Source organism: Salvelinus sp. IW2-2015, linkage group LG32 (assembly GCF_002910315.2).
Source record: "Salvelinus sp. IW2-2015 linkage group LG32, ASM291031v2, whole genome shotgun sequence".
NCBI lineage: Eukaryota > Metazoa > Chordata > Actinopteri > Salmoniformes > Salmonidae > Salvelinus > Salvelinus sp. IW2-2015.
Window position 1 is genome coordinate 1,724,774 of NC_036871.1, and position 20,574 is coordinate 1,745,347.

The 20,574-nt window shown below is 43.4% G+C and overlaps 1 protein-coding gene across 5 annotated transcripts in view; it reads right to left on the reverse strand.

Moving 5' to 3' along the window:
- amph (amphiphysin) overlaps positions 1-20,574 on the reverse strand; it is a 151,153-nt gene that overhangs the window by 18,701 nt on the left and 111,878 nt on the right. For 2 of the 5 annotated variants that reach the window (XM_023977633.1, XM_023977632.1), the window contains exons 10-19: positions 19,337-19,475; positions 17,152-17,268; positions 13,954-14,055; positions 13,733-13,756; positions 13,133-13,156; positions 12,426-12,767; positions 10,784-10,816; positions 8,620-8,664; positions 1,363-1,593; positions 749-805 (exon numbers count right to left, since the gene is read on the reverse strand). In XM_023977633.1, the coding sequence (XP_023833401.1) occupies positions 749-805; positions 1,363-1,593; positions 8,620-8,664; positions 10,784-10,816; positions 12,426-12,767; positions 13,133-13,156; positions 13,733-13,756; positions 13,954-14,055; positions 17,152-17,268; positions 19,337-19,475 (1,114 nt within the window). The remainder of the gene's footprint in view (positions 1-748; positions 806-1,362; positions 1,594-8,619; positions 8,665-10,783; positions 10,817-12,425; positions 12,768-13,132; positions 13,157-13,732; positions 13,757-13,953; positions 14,056-17,151; positions 17,269-19,336; positions 19,476-20,574) is intronic. The other 3 variants (XM_023977634.1, XM_023977635.1, XM_023977636.1) reach the window with 3 other exon arrangements.

Genomic DNA, 20,574 nt, shown 5'->3' on the forward strand with positions numbered 1-20,574 from the left:
ATTCTAGATGATTCTGTGCTTCCAACTTTGTGGCAACAGTTTYGGGAAGGCCCTTTCRMGTTTCAGCATGACAATGCCCCTGTGCACAAAGCGAGGTCCATACAGAAAGCCTTCCCAGAAGAGTGGAGGCTGTTATAGCAGCAAAGGGGAGATCAACTTCATATCAATGCCCATGATTTTGGAACGAGATGTTAGACGAGCAGGTGTCCACATACTTTTGGTCATGTAGTGTGTCTCTTTGTAATGTGGCTAGAGCTTGACCCGGGTTCAAACCTTGACTAGGTTTGAACAGTTCACTACAATATACACTCAAATATAACAAGTCTGTCACAATGTATAAAACAACACATACCAGCCTCATAGGAACAGAACATGAGRACTAATCATATTTTGGAATACACAAGAATAGTAGAAAACAAAATGTTTTATGTATGTGCATGCATGACATCTCAACAGAAACATATAGTAGATCATTAAAAATGCCACCCTAATTCTTCAATCACATTCCCGACACAGACACACACACATTTCCCACCCAAGATGACTATGATGCACTCAATACAATCAGTTATTCACAAAMTCTCGACACGGACAATCGCTCAACCTCATGACACTTTGACAATGYTGATGGTAGGGTTTGGGCCCGGCGACTGAAATAAGTTGGACTTCGATGTAACACTCACAGAACCGAGTCACAGAACAGTAGTGGGAGGGRGTGAGTGGACAAAGGGGAGGATCTTACACGTACCTCAGTTGGTGCAGCCCCCTCAGGCTCTGCAGATGTCACTGGAGACCCCACAGTGGACTTTACCAAGAGTGAGTTAGAGAAGAATGTCATATTTAAGACTTGAATCCTGTCATAACGTACGGATTTGTTATAAAACAAGAAATGGGAGTTGTGGAGCGGATTGTCAAAACAAAAAGTACCAGGGTTTAAAACGGGAAGTTTTAAAATCAAGGAGGACATTATTGAATGACAAGGAAGGTGTCGGTAATTGCAAAGTAATAATTATAAAACATGTGAAATCAGAAAGCATCTCCACGGAAATGATGAATGGGATGATAACGATGATCATGATAATGACAAAGGTGAAAACACTGATGATGATGAAGATGATGATTATGACGACGATGATGAAAACACTGATGATGATATTGACAAATATGAAAATATTGATGATGATGATAAAAATGACGATGATAATAAATATGATGATGATGACGGTGATGAAAAGGTTCACTTAAACAGTGGCATACCTATAGTGATGACTTGGACCATAGATGGCTGGGGAATGACCCATGCTTGTGATGATGAGCGTGCTATTTCACAGTTACTGTATATAATAGCTAACTGTCACTCACATCAGGCTTCTCCTCTCCAGGGCTGGTGGCACTCTCGGCTGCCTCAGCCTCACTAGTCGAGGGAGAAGGCTCCTGGATCTCCCCTGCCTCGGCCGCTGCCTCTGTGGCATCTGAGGTCTCAGTCCCAAGGACCTCCGGGGCCACAGCAGTCTCAYCTGTTGCCTCCGGGGCCACAGCAGTCTCAGCTGGGGGTGCAGCAGCTTCAGGGGCCATGGTTTCATTGCTTTCATTCTTTCCACAAAGACAGGCGAGGGAAGAGCTGATCAACATCCCCTGTCTTACACATTACAGCAGCCCCACAACCACCCCTGTCCCACCTCACCATACCTCTTTTGTACTTTTTGATTATGCTGTGTAGCACCTTGGGTGCAACAAATGCACTACCGTTAAAAGGAATTATTATCATTATCATCATCATCATCATTATTATTATTATTACCTGGATAGGTATGGCTGTTTAGCCCTTTTACCCTCTGTATAACTAGACAACAAACTTTCCGAGTGGAACTGCAGCGCAGTTTCCTTTAATCTGCAATTAATTGAATTAGTTATGCGGTTTCAACAGAGAATAAAAGGTGTTTGAAGCCCTTAAAGGCAGACTTAATCATATGACATCATACAAGGCAACCTTACAGATATCACAGAACTCAAATCAGAATAGATTGTCACTGTTGCCTCTTTCCAGCGTGGAAATACCTCAAGTGAGGGCACAAATTYGGAAGAGCTAATAGGGGCAGTCTTGACAGATTAAAATGTTGTTGTTATTGAGGTCTCTATGCAGGAACTTGTTCCTCTATGTACAGTATGATGATTCAATATTGCTGAGTATAGTTTAAATGTTGCTTCAGAGTACAGTTTGAGCACTTTGGCAGCAATACAAAAAAAAAAAAAAACATAATAAAGTGTTTTGGATAACAAATTCAACATAGGTGTGAACACATCCAAAACTGCACTTAAAGATGCACTATGCAGAAATCGCTCCGCCATTTCCTGCTTGCAAAATTTCAGTCATTGTGTCGAAAATCATTGTGCCGTCTAAACCGCTGTGAGATATATTTTCCATAACCCAAAATATTTTATTTTCAGCTGTTTGAAGCTGGTGTACAAAATCGAAAATAAAAGAGGCAAAACATTACCGTAGGAACGTGAAACATAGAAATAGCGCACATAGAACAGATCTAACGCTTCATAGACTTGCTTTCAATGAGAATGACAGATCTATAACTCTCACTTCTATGTGAATTTGGAGGGGTCAACCAAAAACGAACATATTGCAGCTTAACAAATACAACTGAATGATTGCGAAGATGGCGCCGAAGAACATGGCTGACGTTTTACATTCTCCCAACCAATTGTGGAATTTTGTTATTTTCTTTGCTTTTTGTGTAACTTATTTTTTTTACTTATTGTGTACATAATGTTGCTACTATTGTCTCTTATGACCGAAAAGTACTTCTGGACATCAGAAAAGCGATTACTCACCACGGACTGGAAGAAACTTTTTCCTTTAATGAGTCTGACGAGAAGGATATCCTGCTTTCACTGGAACAGGCCCAGATCCACGCCTTTTGCGTGAAGAAAAGACGCCGGAAAAGGGGYCGCAGATCAGGGATCCTTCTGAGAAGRCGGAGGCGAGTGAGTAAACTCCCAATGCCTTCCATTCTCCTTGCTAACGTGCAATCGTTAGAAAATAAAATTGATGACCTACTATTAAGATGATCCTACCAACGGGACATTAAAAACTGTAACATCTTATGTTTCACCGAGACGTGGCTGAATGAAGAAACGGACAATATAGAGCTGGCAGGATTTTCCATGCARCGGCAGAACAGAGACGCTACCTCTGGTAAGACGAGGGGTGGGTGTGTGTGTCTTTTTGTCAATAACAGCTGGTGCGCAATGTCTAATATTAAAGAAGRTTCGAGGTATTGCTTGCCTGAGGTAAAGTACCTTATGATAAGTTGTAGAACACACTATCTAAAAAGACAGTTCTCATCTGTATTATTCGTAGCCGTCTATTTACCACCACAAKGCGAAGCTGGCACTAGGACCGCTCTCAACCAACTCTATAAGGCCATAAGCAAAGAAGAAAATGCTCACCCAGAAGCGGCGCTCCTAGTGGCCGGGGACTTTAATGCAGGCAAACTTAAATCAGTTTTACCAAATTTTTACCAGCATGTAACATGTGCAACCAGGGGCAAAAAATCCTAGACAACCTTTAGTCCACACACAGAGGTGCATACAAAGCTCTCCCCCGCCCTCCATTTGGCAAATCTGAATACAATTKTATCCTCCTGATTCCTGCTTACAAGCAAAAACTAGAGCAGGAAGTACCAGTGACTCGCACAATACAGAAGTGGTGAGATGACACGGATGATACACTACAGGACTGTTTTGCAAGCACAGACTGGAATATYTTCCGGGATTCATCCAATGGCATTGAGGAATACACCACCTCAGTCATCGGCTTCATTATAAGTGCATCGATGACGTCYTCCCCACAGTGACAGTACGTACATATCCCAACCAGAAGCCATGGATTACAGGAAACATCCGCATCGAGCTAAAGGCTAGAGCTGCCACTTTCAAGGAGCAGGAGACTAATCCGGACGCTTATAAGAAATCCCGCTATGCCRTCAGACGAACCATCAAACAAGCAAAGCGTCAATACAGGATTAAGATTGAATCCTACTACACCAGCTCTGACGCTAGTCGGATGTGGCAGGGCTTGAAAACTATTACGGACTACAAAAGGGAAACCCAGACGTGAGCTGCCCAGTGACGCGAGCCTACCAGACGAGCAAAATGCCTTTTATGCTTGCTTCGAGGCAAGCAACACTGAAGCATACACGAGCTGCTCTGGATGACTGTGTGATAACACTAACGGTAGCCGATGTGAACAAAACCTTTAAACAGGTGAACATTCACAAAGCTGCTGGGCCAGACGGATTACCAGGACGTGTACTCCGAGCACGCGCTGCCCAACTGTCAAGTGTCTTCACTGACATTTTTAACCTCTCCCTAACCGAGTCTAATACCTACACGTTTCAAGCAGATCACCATAGTCCCTGTGCCCAAGGAAGCGAAGGTAACCTGCCTAAATYATTACCGCCCCGTGGCACTCACGTCGGTAGACATGAAGTGCTTTGAAAGGCTGATCATGGCTCACATTAACAGCATCCTCCCGGACACCCTAGACCCACTCCAATTCGCATACCACCCCAACAGATCCACAGATGACGCAATCTCAATCGCACTCCACACCACCCTTTCTCACCTGGACAAAAGGAACATCTATGAGAGAATGCTCTTCATCGACTACAGCTCAGCGTTCAACACCATAGTGCACACGAAGCTTATCATTAAGCTAAGGACTCTGGGACTAAACACCTTCCTCTGCAACTGGATCCTGGACTTCCTGACGGGATGCCCCCAGGTGGTAAGAGTAGGCAACAACACGTCTGCCACGCTGATCCTTAACACTGGGGCCCCTCAGGGGTGTGTYCTTAGTCCCCTCCTGTATTCCCTGTTCACCCACGACTGCGTGGCCAAACACGACTCCAACACCATCATTAAGTTTGCTGACGACAACAGTGGTAGGCCTGATRACCGACAACGATAAGACGGTCTATATGGAGGAGGTRAAAGAACTGGCAGTGTGGTGCCAGGACAACCACCTCTCTCTCAATGTGAGCAAGACAAAGGKGCTGATCGTGGACTACAGGAAAAGGCGGGCCGAACAGGCCKKCATTAACATCAACAGGGCTGTAGTGGAGCGGGTCGAGAGTTTCAAGTTCCTTGGTGTCCACATCACCAACAAACTATCATGGTCCAAACATACCAAGAGAGTCATGAAAAGGGCACGACAAAACCTTTTCCCCTCAGGAGACTGAAAAGATTTGGCATGAGCCCTCAGATCCTCAAAAGGTTCTACAGCTGCACCATRGAGTGCATCCTGACCGGTTGCATCACCACCTGGTATGGTAACTGCTCGGCATCTGACCGTAAGGAGCTACAGATGGTAGTGCGAACGGCCCAGTACATCACTGGGGCCAAGCTTCCTGCCATCCAGGACCTATATATTAGGCTGTGTCAGAGGAAAGCCCATAAAATMTTCAGACTCCAGTCACTCAAGTTATAGACTGTTCTCTCTGCTACCGCACGGCAATCGGTACCGGAACGCCAAGTCTAGGACCAAAAGGCTCCTCAACAGCTTCTCCCCCCAAGCCATTAGACTGCTGAACAATTCATAAAAATCGCCACTGGGCAATTTACATGAACCCCCCCCTCTTGTACACAGCTGCTACTCGCTGTTTGTTTGTTACCTATGCATAGTCACTTCGCCCCCACCTACATGTACAAATTACCTCAATTAGCCTGTACCCCTGCACACTGACTCGGTACCYGTGCCCCGAGAAGCRTCGTTATTGTGTTACTTTTATTATCACTTTTTATTTTAGCCTACTTGGTAAATATTTTCTTTTTCTTGAACTGCACTGTTGTTTAAGGGCTTGTGAGTAAGCATTTCACTGTAAAGTCTACACTTGTTTTATTCGGCGCATGTGGCAAATAKAMTTTGATTTGATYACAGTACACAAACACAACACTWTAACGGAATGGGGTCACCAAAAAATMTAAATAAATATCTGAAGTGAAGCCCTAATTGACTCATCAACAGTATTATATATATACTGTGTGTCTTCCAAAAGTGCGACTGCTGTCGGCATCCAAAGATTATCCAACTTGAATAAACGCTTGGAGGTAAAGATGACAGCAGTGGTGTAGCCTACGGCGATACGGATATCACTTATTATTGATATCTACATAGCGCATTGATGTGAATCACACTGCTGCTCTCTCATTTAGCTATTTGCACCTTACAGATTGTGGTTGTTGTGGATGGCTGTTCACAAATCTAACTGGGTATTTGAACCCAATAATGGTTGAATTCAAGATGTTTAAGCTGCCTATCAATCATTGTTTTTGAAACCAGTGGACAGCCAGTGAAAAATGCGCTCTTTTTAAATTTCAACTTTATTTAACTAGGCAAGTAAGTAAAGAACAAATTCTTATTTACCCRGGCCAAACCCTAACGACACTGGGCCAATTGTGCGACGCCCTATGGGACTCCCAATTACGGCCGGTTGTGATACAGCCTGGAATTGAACCAGAGTCTGCAGTGACGCCGATGCAGTGCCTTAGTATCTTGGTAATTTCTCGCATGGAATAGCTTTCATTTCTCAGAACAAGAATAAACTGATGAGTTTCAGAACTCTGTTAGTGTCCTTTGTTTCTGGCCATTTTGAACCTGTAATCGAACAGAAATGCTGACATTCCAGATACTCAACTAGTCTAAAGAAGGCCAGTTGAATTGCTTCTTTAATCAGAACGACAGTTTTCAGCTATGCTAACATAATTGCAAAAGGTTTTTCTAATTATCAGTTAGCCTTTTAAAATTATAAACTTGGATTAGCTAACACAACGTGCCATTGGAACACAGGAGTGATGGTTGCTGATGGGCCTCTGTACGCCTATGTAGATATTCCATTTCCAGCCATTTCCAGCTACAATAGTCATTTACAACAGTAACAATGTCTACACTGTATTTCTGATCAATTTGATATTTTAAAAGGACAAAAAATGTGCTCTTCTTTCAAAAACAAGGAAATGTCTAAGTGACCCCAAACTTTTCAACAGTAGTGTATATAAACTCAGCAAAAAAAGAAACGGCCCTTTTCAGGACAGTGTCTTTCAAAGATAATTCGTAAAAATCCAAATAACTTCACAGATCTTCATTGTAAACACCMTTCCCATGCTTSCTCAATGAGCCATAAACAGTTAATGAACATGCACCTGCCYTTAAGACACTAACAGCTMACAGACYGTAGGCAATTAAGGTCACAGTTATGAAAACTTAGGACACTAAAGAGGCCTTTRCACTGGCTCTGAAAAACACCAAAAGAAAGATGCCCAGGGTTCCTGCCCATCTACGTGAATGTTCCTTAGGCCTGCTGCAAGAAGGAATGAGGACTGCAGATGTGGCCAGGGCAATAWATTGCAATGTCCGTACTGGGAGACGCCTAAGACAGCGCTACAGGGAGACAGGACGGACAGCTGATCGTCCTCGCAGTGGCAGACCACGTGTAACAACACCTGCACAGGATCGGTACATCTGAATATCACACCTGCGCGACAGGTACAGGATGGCAACAACAACTGCCCGAGTTACACCAGGAACGCACAATCCCTCCATCAGTACTCAGACTGTCCGCAATAGGCTGAGAGAGGCTAGACTGAGGGCTTGTAGGCCTGTTGTAAGGCAGGTGAGGACCAGACATCACCGGAAACATCATCGCCTATGGGCACAAACCCACCGTCACAGGACCAGACAGGACTGGCAAAAAGTGCTCTTCAGTGACGAGTCGCGGTTTTGTCTCGCCAGGTGTGATGTTCGGATTTGCGTTTATCGTCGATGGAATGAGCGTTACACCGAGGCCTGTACTCTGGAACGGGATCGATTTGGAAGGTGGAGGGTCTGTCATGGTCTGGGGCGGTGTGTCACAGCATCATCGGACTGAGCTTGTTGTCATTGCAGGCAATCTCAACGCTGTGCGTTACAGGGAAGACATCCTTCTCCCTCATGTGGTACCCTTCCTGCAGGCTCATCCTGACATGACCCTCCAGTATGATAATGCCACCAGCCATACTGCTCYTTCTGTGCGTGATTTCCTGGAAGACAGGAATGTCAGTGTTCTGCCATAGCCAGCGAAGAGCCCGGATCTCAATCCCATTGAGCACGTCTGGGACCTGTTGGATCGGAGGATGAGGGCTAGGGCCATTCCCCCCAGAAATGTCCGGGAAATAGCAGGTGCCTTGGTGGAAGAGTGGGGTAACATCAAACTGCAAGAACAGGCAAATTTGGCGCAGTCCATGAGGAGGAGATGCACTGCAGCACTTAATGCAGCTGGTGGCCACACCAGATACTGACTGTTACTCCCCTTTGTTCAGGGACACATTATTCCATTTCTGTTAGACACATGTCTGTGGAACTTGTTCAGTTTACATCTGTTGTTGAATCTTGTTATGTTCATACAAATATTTACACATGTTAAATTTGCTGAAAATAAACGCAGTTAACAGTGAGGGGACATTTCTTTTTTTGCTGAGTTTATATATATATAAAATAAAGTAAATATAAGGACATAAAACATAGTAATGGAAGAGCAAAAACGTCTGTCATATTGACACTTGACTTACCAGTTTATCAAAATCCACAACAAATGTTGGGGCTGTTGCTTCCATCTTTAAGATAAGTTGGTGGAAAGAGAAAGAGAGAGAGAAAGTTACAACTACACTGGCAGCAAACCAGCAGTTAATAAAATATCAGAGCATATAAAATGTTATTTTCAAAGGAAAGTTATGATGGGATAATTTTGGGGAAAGTATTAGTGAGGGATTGACAAAGTGTTTGTAACCGGGATAAAGTGGAGGGTAAACTCATGTAAGCATAGTTTATGCAGCACTTATACTATATTAGCATTGTTATCAAATTTGCCCAACTACATTATTGCTGTTAGCATAAGTTTACCCAACTTGGTTAGTTAACAAAACTGTAGTTTAGTTCTAGTTTATTGTAATATCCCTAAATGCTACACCATGTAAACTTCCTACTATTCTACTACTAAGACAGTCTTTGGCTTCTTTATGCACAACAGGAACTGCTTTTTATATAACTGGAAGTTCAATGTTACAGGTCAATTGCAACCAGTGTTGGGGGTAATGCGTTACAAAAGCGTTARAAAAACGTTACAAAAACGTGTTACTTTTTCAAATTGGGGAATATTATTAAAAAGCTTATTGAAGTTACTTTGTATACAACGCGTGCGTAACTAATCCCAACAATGAGCAGCATCAGGATACYCTTTTGCGGCCTACAATCACCTAACTTCACTTTATACCTACTTTATACCTATACCTTATACCTAAACTAATCTGCAAGTAAGTAAACTACATAACCAAAAGTACGTGGACACCTTCTCGTCAAACATCTTGTTCCTAAATCATGGGCATTAATATGGAGTTGGTCCACCCTTTGCTGCTATAACAMCCTCCACTCTTCTGGGAAGGCTATCCACTAGATGTTGGAACATTGCTGCGGGGACTTGCTTCCATTCAGCCACAAGAACATTAGTGACGTCGGGCACTGATGTTGGGCGATTAGGCGTGGCTTGCTGTTGGCGTTCCAATTCATCCCAAAGGTGTTCGATGGGGTTGAGGTCAGGGCTCTGTGCAGGCCAGTCAAGTTCTTCAACACTGATCTTGACAAACCATTTCTGTATGGARCTCTATTTTGTGCACAGGGACATTGTCATGCTGAAACAGGAAAGGGCCTTCCTCAAACTGTTGCCACAAAGTTGGAAGCACAGAATCGTCTAGACTGTCATTGTATGCTGTGGAGTTAAGATTTCCATACACTGGAACTAGCCTCAGACCATTATTCCTCCTCCAACAAACTTTYCAGTTGGCACTYTGCATTGGGGCAGGTAGCGTTCTCCTGGCTTCCGCCAAACCCAGATTCGTCCGTCAGACTGCCAGATGGTGAAGCGMGATTAATCACTCCAGAGAACACGTCCAATGTTYGCAAGCTTTACACCACTCCAGCCAACGCTTGGCAACACACATGGTGATCTTAGGCTTGTGTGGGGCTGGTCGGCCATGGTAACCCATTTCATGAAGCTCCCGTCGAACAGTTCTTGTGCTGAAGTTGCTTCCAGAGACAGTTTGGAACTCGGTAATGAGTGATGCAACCGAAGACAGATGATTTTGACGCGCTACGTGCTTCGTGAGCTTGTGTGACCAACCACTTCGCGGCTGAGCTGTTGTTGCTCCTAGACGTTTCCACTTCACAATAACAGCACTTACAGTTGACCGGGGCAGCTCTAGTAAGGCAGATATTTTACGAACTGACTTTTGGAAAGGTGGCATGCCACGTTGAAAGTCACTGAGCTCTTCTGTAAGGCCATTCTACTGCAAATGTTTGTCTATGGAGATTGCATGYCTGTGTCCTCGATTTTAAACAGCTGTCAGCAACGGGTGTGACTGAAATAGCCAAATCCACTAATTGAAGGGGTGTCCACATACTTTTGTGTATGTATAGTGTATAATATTTATGGTCAGTTTTAAGTAATTCCATTCACAGGATGAAATACAAAAAAATACCTGACACAAATGGAGATTATCTTAATCTCCTCCTAATGTTCTGTTGCAACTGATCCAACTTGATCTTTCCTGTCCTCTACCATATTATATTTTTGTTTTTCTAATGACAAAGCATCTGCTCTAACTAACAAGGCAGTGATGAATCCTTTTCTCAATATCATCTTGTGATCATTAAAATAGAAATTTGGTCGCGACTAATTACCTGGGGAAATCCGTTAAATGCATTGTTGGTCACCTAAATCAAATCACAGACACACAATTAGTATTGGAGGCTTTTGGCATGACTGCTTTGAAATGTGTTTTAATTATGCGGCAAGTGATGGAATGTTTTTTGTAAAATTGACAAAGTGGAACCGACAAGCAGACAAGCAAGCAGAGGAGAGAGAGGAGAAGAGGGCTGGGATTCTGTGGCGCTGCAGGATCCAGGTAGGGTTGCGGGACAGCACTTTTTATTTTATTATTTGTACATCTGTGGGAGGGAAAATAAGGAAGAGGGGATTCTGTTTGCTCTAGACTACTCTACGCTATTCTCTACGTAGAGGGGGGAGGAAGTCAGGTACCTCTTCCTTCTCTGTATCTATCTCTTGGTACAACTTTCCGTATCTCCTGTTCGCGACCTCGTCTTCGGACAGGTCCGAGTTTTCAGGCTCTTTGTGAGCTCGGGAGACGACTCCTTCCTTAGCTACTGCTTCGCTTCTTGGCCCGGGAAAGGAGGCGAAGAGGTCCTCTGCCTGGCTGCCGTCACCCCCTGAGGAGAAGAAGCCACTGCTGTCGCTGACTTCCTGCCAGGACCCGCTGTCAGTGGTGGTGCCCCCTGTCTCTGCGGAGGGAGCGGGGAAACCTGCCCACTGGACTGAACCATTGTTAGCGAAAGGGTCTGCCGCCCACCCTGCCCCACCTTCCCCGGTCGTCTCTGCGAATGGATCTGTCGCAAATCTAACTTCCCCACCTCCCCCTTGAGTTACGGCAAAGGGAACAGACTCGAATCCCCCTCCCAGATGAGTTTCCGCAAAAGGATCAGACGCAAAATCCCCTCCCCCACCTTCCATCTGAGTCGCCGCAAAAGGATCTGAGGCAAATCCCCCAGGTGTCTCTGCAAAGAGGTCAGACTCAAAACCACCTTCCCCAGGGATCTCCACAAAAGGATCGGTCCCAAAATGGATCACCTGTTCACCGGTTGAGCCCTGTTCTGGGACACTGGTTGGATCCGCAAATGCTGTTCCTGTTTCGGCAGACTGCATTGGTGCCTGTTCTATTGGTTGGGCCCAGTCCGCTGCGAACCCTGTATCGCTTTCCAGAGCCTTCTCCTCCTGTAAGGGGGTGGCCCGATCACTTGAAGCCCAGTCTGTGAAGCCTCTCTGGGCTGTGCTACGGTCTGTGAGACCCTGGTCTGCGGCGGAGTCCAGTTCATCGTCAGTGCTGGCCCATCCTCCGTTCTGCCCCACTGAGTCCCCCCACTCCTCCGTCGTCTCATATTCTGAGCCGAAACCTTCTCTGCCGCCTGGCTGAAACAGGTACAGGCCATGCTCGCTGCCTTCAGGGGTGTCCTCAATCACCTGGCCATGCTCGTTGGTGATGCGCAGGCCCGGTGTGGATTTGCGACGATCTCTCCAACCTGCCTRGTCTCCCTCTGAATCTGCCTGACCTGCTCCCCACCCTGCCTCCCATCCCTCTCCTGACCCTGCCTCCCCTTTCCCTGCCTCCCCTGCCTCTCCCGCTTCCCATCCCCATGACCTTGCCTCTGTTGGCCCCTGCCCCGGCTCCTGCTGGGCCTGCTGGTCGCCCCCCACTGCACAAGGATCACAGTTGGGGGTAAGTTGGGGGTTGGGATCCCAGCCGCTAACCTCGTCTCCAGCTGCGGCCGTTTCGGCCCCCTGCGGCTGCTCTGCTGCTGCTGCCTCCCCTGCCTCCCCGCCCCAGCCGTCCGCTGCAGGCCAGCCTTGGGCCTCGTCCTGCCCTGTGGTCGCTGGAACCTCGCCGGCTGCCGCCTCGGTGGCAGACGGGACAGAGTCTCCTTTTGCCGGGGCCGAGCCGAAGTCAGCGGCCCAGTCTGTGGCGAAGTTGGGGTCTCCCGCCTGCTCAGGGAATGCGGGGAACCCAGGGTTAAAGTCGGCAGTGTTCGGGGCCTCGCCACCGCCTCCCCCATCCTCCTCCACACCCACAGTACTCATAGACCCAGAATCCGTCTGGAAGGACCAAGCCGGTGCGTGAAGGTAAGGTAAAGAGAGCACAGAGAGTGTTTATCACAAGAGGACAGAGGGAGAAAGTGAAATCATTGACAGAGGTAAAGAAAGAAGACAAGGCATAGACACAAAAGAAGACAATTGTGACTGTGGATTGTGGCTAATGGAGTGGTCTGTGGTGGAGTCTAGTGAACAGTTCTGGTTTGTGACGAAAAGAGTGAAAAACATACAGGTATCAAACAACTGGCTTGATGACAGGTACGACCAGAGGTCACAGATATTAACATTTTTAAATCAAGGCACGTAAATATTTTCCGAAAGTGATTTTGATTGGGGATTTGGAAGTCAGGTGTGGATGTATTACGTACAGGCTGCGCAGGTTCAGCATTTCCCTGGGGGGAAAAATATTTGTATTTAATGTCAGATTCATCAGTATACTACAGTAAAAGTAGTATACTACTTTTTTATCAATAAGAACAAAGTTAAATATAACTGTCATTCATCGTTACACATACAAACTGTAATAAAAATATACATGGAGCAGCATAAGAATAAGACAGGGGCAAGTTAATTGCTTGGAACTTAACTTGCTATTTGGTAGTCTTAAATACTGTTGCATGGGAGAAAAAACATTTGGCATAACAAAAGCCACAAAATGGCTACTTTGTTTTTATTTAGTCTACAGAGCATGCAGATCACCATGCCAATCAAAGCTAGTAGAGGTCAGGATTCCTACGTGTTGAGACTGAGGGTTTTTCTTAATTTTKCACTTGATTGAACCACTTTAATAAGGATCAGTGCTAAACGGGGACATGTAAAATGGATTGTAGTCTTGTATTTTTCTCTACCATATCTAGCTATAATATATTATTATAGCGTATTGTAACTAACTAATGACTATCTCATACATCAAGGTTATAAATCCCATCAAGCAACCAATCAATCAAGGACGACATTACTGTACTTACTGTCCACAAATCCCAGGGTAGTTGCTGTMGAACAAAACACGTGATTATTCACTATGAATGAAGAGCACTTATGTGCTCTATTGGTGTGCACGTATATTACTAGAGAGATCAGAGATATACACTATCTAGTGTACAGAAACATTTGAAGCTGAATACAAGATACATTTAAGACGGATAACATAGCATTATGGTATAATAGATGAAAATGGAGATAAATGGACCTGTGTTATGGGTGGTGCAGCCTGTCCGATAGTGGTGTTGCCGTCAGGCTTGAATGGATCAAAGTCCAGATCCAGGAGAGATTCTCCGGGTCTTTCATTTGGCTGCAAATAAAAGAATTCAAGCGTTGGTTGAGTTAACAGCTCTCTAACACAACCGTCCTGAAAGGCTGAACATTTGAGATCGGGAGCAGTATCTATCATACATCTCAGAATAGGAGTGCTGAWCTAGGATCAGGTTCATCCTCCCTGTCGTTGTAATCTCATTCATTTTGATCTGAAAGGCAAAACTGATCCTAGAACAGCACTCCTACTTTGAGACGKTTTCATATGGCCCCAGGTTTGTAGTTTATAAGGGATTTGTAATCTTGACGGCACTCTCTTCATAAACCCTTGACCCCTCRACTCTATAACAATACATGTTTAATATATCCCACTCTCACTGGTGGAAAKCCTGCAAACACTGTGGCCCACCGGGACCAGAAGCAAACAGTACTGTAATAGATGGAATAATACAGGGCGTGCTAGTGGAGACCTCTGCGTCTCAGGTAGTTGTGGAGAGTAGTTTAGTGCCCAGTTTGAATACTTTGAAAAAGCCAGATAGTTGCATGCACAAAGCCAAGTAGACACACAAAAGAAGACAACTGTGACTTGTGGCTATTGAAGTGGTCTGTTGTGGAGTCTACTGAACAGTTCAGGGCCCGTTTCCCAAAAACATCTTAAGGCTAAGTCCATCAGTAGAACATTCGTAGGAGCATCGTTAAATCGTTGAGCTGTTTCCCAAAACCATAGTTACTAAAGTTGCACTTGAACATGTTAGTTATTTACCGGCTGCCTCAGACCACTCTTAGAATAGCTAAGTGTGTCGTTAGATGCGTTTTTCCCRCTACCGCGTCACTTTATACACAGAAGAGCACCGCTAAACATACAACACATAAAAGTATGTGGACACCTGCGCGTCGAACATCTAATTCCAAAATCATGGCCYTCAATATGGAGTTGGTCCCCTTTTTGCTGCTATAACAGCCTCCGCTCTTCTGGGAAGGCTTTCCACTAGATGTTGGAACATTACTGCGGGGACTCACTTCCATTCAGCCACAAGCGCATTCGTGAGGCCGGGCACTGACGTTGGGCAATTAGGCCTGAATTGCAGTCGGTGTTCCAATTAYGGCTGTGAAGGTCACGAAATGTCATCAGCCAGTGACTGTCAAGCAYATAACTGTCAGTCTCTTAATGAACATAAATACATTTAGCATCTCCTGGCGTCCACACATTGCATCAGTGCCTTGTAGGCTGACCAATTCCGAGGTGCATATTGAAGATATTGGAAGAACTGTCCACATTTACTTTTCGTCAGCCAGCAAGATGAGTAGGCCTAACGAACAGCAAAAGCACTAGCCTATGTCAATCTACTATCCACATAGTACAAAGGTCAACCTATTCTATTCTGTGCGAGAAGTAAAAATTCCAAACATAGTCTGGGACAGTTGTGGGATGCGATAGATTTCAAATTAATACAACCACTAGCATCAAAAAACTTTTTWAACCAATGTTGATTAACTATTAGGCTATTTCTTCACATTATAAGMGCAGKAATGRGCACACTGCAGTASGCTATAAGCACGAATGTTCCATTAGCAGGAAAACACCATTATCAAAAGTGACCACAAATGTGATTATGCATGTAATGCTTTWATTATAACGGTGCATTTTTAATGGTGAAATTATTTCCCCCAAACTTGAAACTCACGCACTGCTTATGTATCCCAGTTAGACTTTACACCCCAAACGGATTAATGTGCTTAATTTTAAGAAGTTATTTGGCCACTTTAGTTGTGATACAAACCTTATTAAAACATATAGGCCTATGGGCTAGGCGAAATGACTATGATTCATGTCATCTATGCATTTAAATAGCGAATGGAGGACGCTTTTCCCGTGGTTTATTTTTATGCCAGCCAGGTACGCTATACTCCTGTTGTAAATATAAGCAATGTGCTTAATATTAGGAAAGTTTAGAAATAAATATAGTAGGCCTAGCCTATAGAAAGCTGATCCTCCTATTTTCAGTAGAGGTCCTCGTTAAAGTCCCGTAGATCACTTCATTATTCCCTTTTTGTTTACAAAGCTCTAATACACAAACTTCCCGACTACCTAACTTCGTTGTTGAAGTATAAAAACACGAGTTACCAAATCGGTTCACAGGTTTGGTTAACTCTTGAGGTTCCTCAGGTCTCCACTGAATTAGATAAATTCCACGTTCAGTTTTAATGCACCTCACTGCTGGAGCAATATGCAGAACTCATTACAATTAGATGTTCTGGTTCTTGGGTAGTTTAAGGTGTTAAATTGAGGACGTAGTAGAAACTAACTGGAAACTAACTGTTTCCATAAATGTTGTATTTTGTATTGATTGCTGTTTGGTTTTACATTGTATTGGTTGTTGTATTGTTGTGATCAGTAAACCCTTGGGAATGACCCTGTTCTCAATGGGTTTTCCCTGAATAAATATAGAATAATAATAATATACATTTATTAAAAAACGTGATGACTGCATTAAAAGATACATAGTCTACCTCCAGTAGAGGCTACATAGGCCTATATATGTAAATGATATTGAAATAATCAATACAATTTTCATTCAATTGAGTTTTATTTTGCTATTTGGCTACTGTCTATAATTTTTGCCTGAATATATTTCATGTTGTGTAGCCTAACATGTGCGCAATGATGTGCCAAATCTTGATTGAGTGCATTATTATAGGGTAAGCATTAGAATAAGCCGTCTAAATATTTGCAGCCAATAGGTGATAATTCCTCTCTAGGAGCTGATCCGTCATCAGTATTGTGGAATAATTCAAATATTAAAGGTAAGATTTGAATGGAGAAAGCTGATCCGAGAGCAGCGTCAATACGTCAATAACGCACCTAGCGAACCGTGTGGTGTTGTGGGAAACGCATGTTACATCTTTGGCCGTTGCAGGAAAGATGCATCGTTAAAACACTCGTAAGACTAAGTTCTATCGCTATCAGGAAACCGGGCCCTGGATTGTGATGAAAACGCTCTCTCTAGGGTCATCTAGACAGATAGTTCCACTACATAGCTTTCACGAATACAATCATGTCAATGTATGTCCAAGGGAAGGAGGGCATAAGAATCCCTTGTTAAAATGGTCAAATAGGACCCAGGATGTGACTGACCTGCGAGGGCGTAGCCGCGGGTAAGAACTGGCCCCCAAACAGGTCAATTATCTGCTCCTGGTGCAGCTCCTTGGTCGGGGTCTTGGGTGGCGGGGGCACTGGCGGTCCCTTTTTGAACTGGGGAGGTGGAGAAGGGTGCCAGAAGCATTAGAGTTTTGGTGTTGGGTACCATAGATATCCTATGAAGTGTTCTAAAAGTGTTCTATTTAGTTCCGTGGTGGATACATTCTTGGGGTTGCTAATGCCACTCCATGTCAGACATACTGCAATTCACTGATTCACCTGTATCTCACATCATAATTGACTGTGCTGTACATGTATTCAACATGTGACTATACCATGTCGATGTAGACAATCATAGGAGAGTGACAAGATTTGTTTATAACCACTGAACCTTATACAACTTGCTCATTGGACGATGTTTTACAGATATATATGTATGACTTGCATGAGTACTTAAAGAGGTTAATGGAGAATTTGGTTGCCAAGGCAATAGCAGTACAGGAAAGCTTCCCACATTATCTGTTGCTCAGGGAATTTCCATGGCATTACAAATAAAATGGGCTCACAGAACATATCCATTTTATCTTATGTGAATATATGAACTATAATTGACTGTAGTAAGTAAACTGTATACATTCTGGTTTGTTTTAATCAGAATATGAACAATGGTTAGATAACCATGAAGTAGATACTGTAGTGTAGTAGTACCTCTGAATGCCTTAGGAAACACGGATAGGTGAACACGCTAATGCTAAATATGTCTACTACTCATACTAGTCAGGGATCTACAAACTAAATGTGACATGCTAACTTACCATGGCACATCACATGCAATGTGCAGGGAAAGAGACAAAGCCAAGGACAGGTGAACATGAGAAGACAACTAACAATCATTACCAAAAAAACTGTGCTGTGTTCAAATTTGATTCGGGAAATACAGGCAATGTTTGATTGGATTGGTCCTTGTAGAGTTAAAATTTGTTTAAATTAATATTCAAAAGTAGWCAGGTGTGGGAAACAGAAACTATACATCAAAAGCCCCAAAAAATGTTGGTACAACTGCAAAATAATTGTTGTACAAAATAAATGTTAGTCTGGTGGTGGTGTATGTATCGTAGAACCGTCGATGCACAGAGAGTTCTGCAGTCTATACAGTGCCTTCGGAAAGTGCTTAGACCCCTTGACTTTTCCCACATTTTGTTACGTTACAGCCTTATTCTAAAACAGATTTTTGAAAAAAATCCTCATCAATCTACACACAATACCCCATAATGACAAAGCGAAAACAGGTTTTTAGAAAATAAATTTGAAATAATTTATAAAATAAAAAACCCAGGAAACCAGGAAATCACATTTACATAAGTATTCCTTTACTCAGTACTTTGTTGAAGCACCTTTGGCAGCGATTTGTGACAGAAAAATTACGTATTTACCTGGTTTGTTTGATATTAATAGTTAGCAATTAATACTTAACAAATAGGAAGACATTTCTGTCTGATTGCTCAGGATTCTTAAAATGTTTTTTTTTTTAGAATAGTGCTGTAATGGGATTTTTTTTTGAAAAAGACAAGGCGTCTGAACACTTTCCGAAGGCACTGTTCTCCATGTTGGCATCCAAGAACAACAATATTGTTGGCATCCAAGACAACAAGTGCATTTAAGTCTGGCATTTGGGAAACAAAAATCTGGGAAATAGAGTCGTAACAAGTCAATGTGATCTCAAACTGCCTCTACAACTACAGTGGGATAAAAAAAAAATCTGATTCTCAAATAAACAGGCTATCATTGATTAGTTTGACTTAACATTTTACTATCTCTTSTTGAACCAGAATTAGCTGGAGATTAATATAAACTACTGAACAGGTGTTTGGTTAGCATACGTCAAAGGAACACTCGCGGTGGTGTAACTGGACATGGATAGTGTACAACTGAGTAYACTAGAGCGTCACACAGTATACTGAAATACTTTGGTCTGGCGCTACATGCGTTTGGTTAGAGCATGTTACCAACAGGGGTGGACTTTGTTGATCTAAACACACGATTCAACTAATCAGCCAATCATAAAGGCTTTGATTAGCTGAACCAGGTGTGCTAGTGCTAGGGTGGAACAAATACCTGCATCCAGGACTGAAGTAGGAGATTCCTGTGGCTGTTAATAGGAGTGTATTGGGATAAGGTATACCTGGCCTGAAGGAGATTTGGGCCGGGGCGGGCCGGGAGAGGCAGGCGCGAGCATGTGGTTAGGAGTGTCCACTGGGCTCTCGTCACTGTCGCTGTCCGGTGGCGAGGGGGCCCGAGAGAGTCGCAAAGGTCCTGAATCACTGAGGTAAAGAGGATCAAAAAATTAAGATATGTATTTTTTTACTCATTAACACACACACAACAGGAGAAAGGCTAACTCAAGGAATATGGCTTGTCTACATTTGTGGTGTGAGGGGGGGAAAGCTATTATTGTCATTTAAATGAAACGTGAAAAGTGCACAATGGTGAGGGTGCAAATGCTGGGATTAAACTGGGATATGATATGCTATTTATGTAATTATACTCGAACTCGCTGTCCCCAGACAGACACATAGAAAGCAGCTATTTGGTTCATTTGAAAAGTTTAAATTAAAATACATTTAAATGTTGCACWTGTGAGAAGCATTCCCTGTGCACATAATCCTTTGGATGTTGGGTTGCAATTTGTATTTTAAATCAATCAACATACTGGAATGAGGTTAAATAGAATACATTATCCAAGGACTACWGGAATTGGGTGTGGACCTTCTAATTGTGACCCCTGGGAATCAACACAAGATCAATGTTAACAAATGAGCTAATGCTAATAGGTTTGTCAAAGAGGTTTAAAATAAAMAAATATTTTACTTTGATTTTACCAGGTTASTCTCATTGAGATTAAACATCTATTTTTTAAGAGAGACCTGGACAGAAWAGCAAATAAAGATGTTTATATTGTCACATACACCGGATAGGTGCATTGAAATGTGTTGTTTTACAAGGTCAGCCATAGTAGTACGGCACTCCGGGAGCAAATTAGGGTTAAGTGCCTTGCTCAAGGGCACATCTGATCCAGAGAATGTTTGGGATGCTCTGGATTGACGTGTACGACAGCGTGTTCCAGTTCCCGCCAATATCTAGCAACTTCGCACAGCCATTGAAAAGGAGTGGGATAACATTCCACAGGCCACAATCAACAGCCTGATCAAATCTATGGGAAGGAGATGTGTCGCGCTGCATGAGGCAAATGGTGGTCACACCAGATATTCTGATCCACACCCTTAAGTGTTTTTTAACGTATCTGTGACAAACAGATGGATATCTGTACTCCCAGTCGTGTGAAATCCATAGATTAGGGCCTAATTAATTTATATCAATTGACTGATTTCCTTATATATATATATTTTTTTTTTACCTATA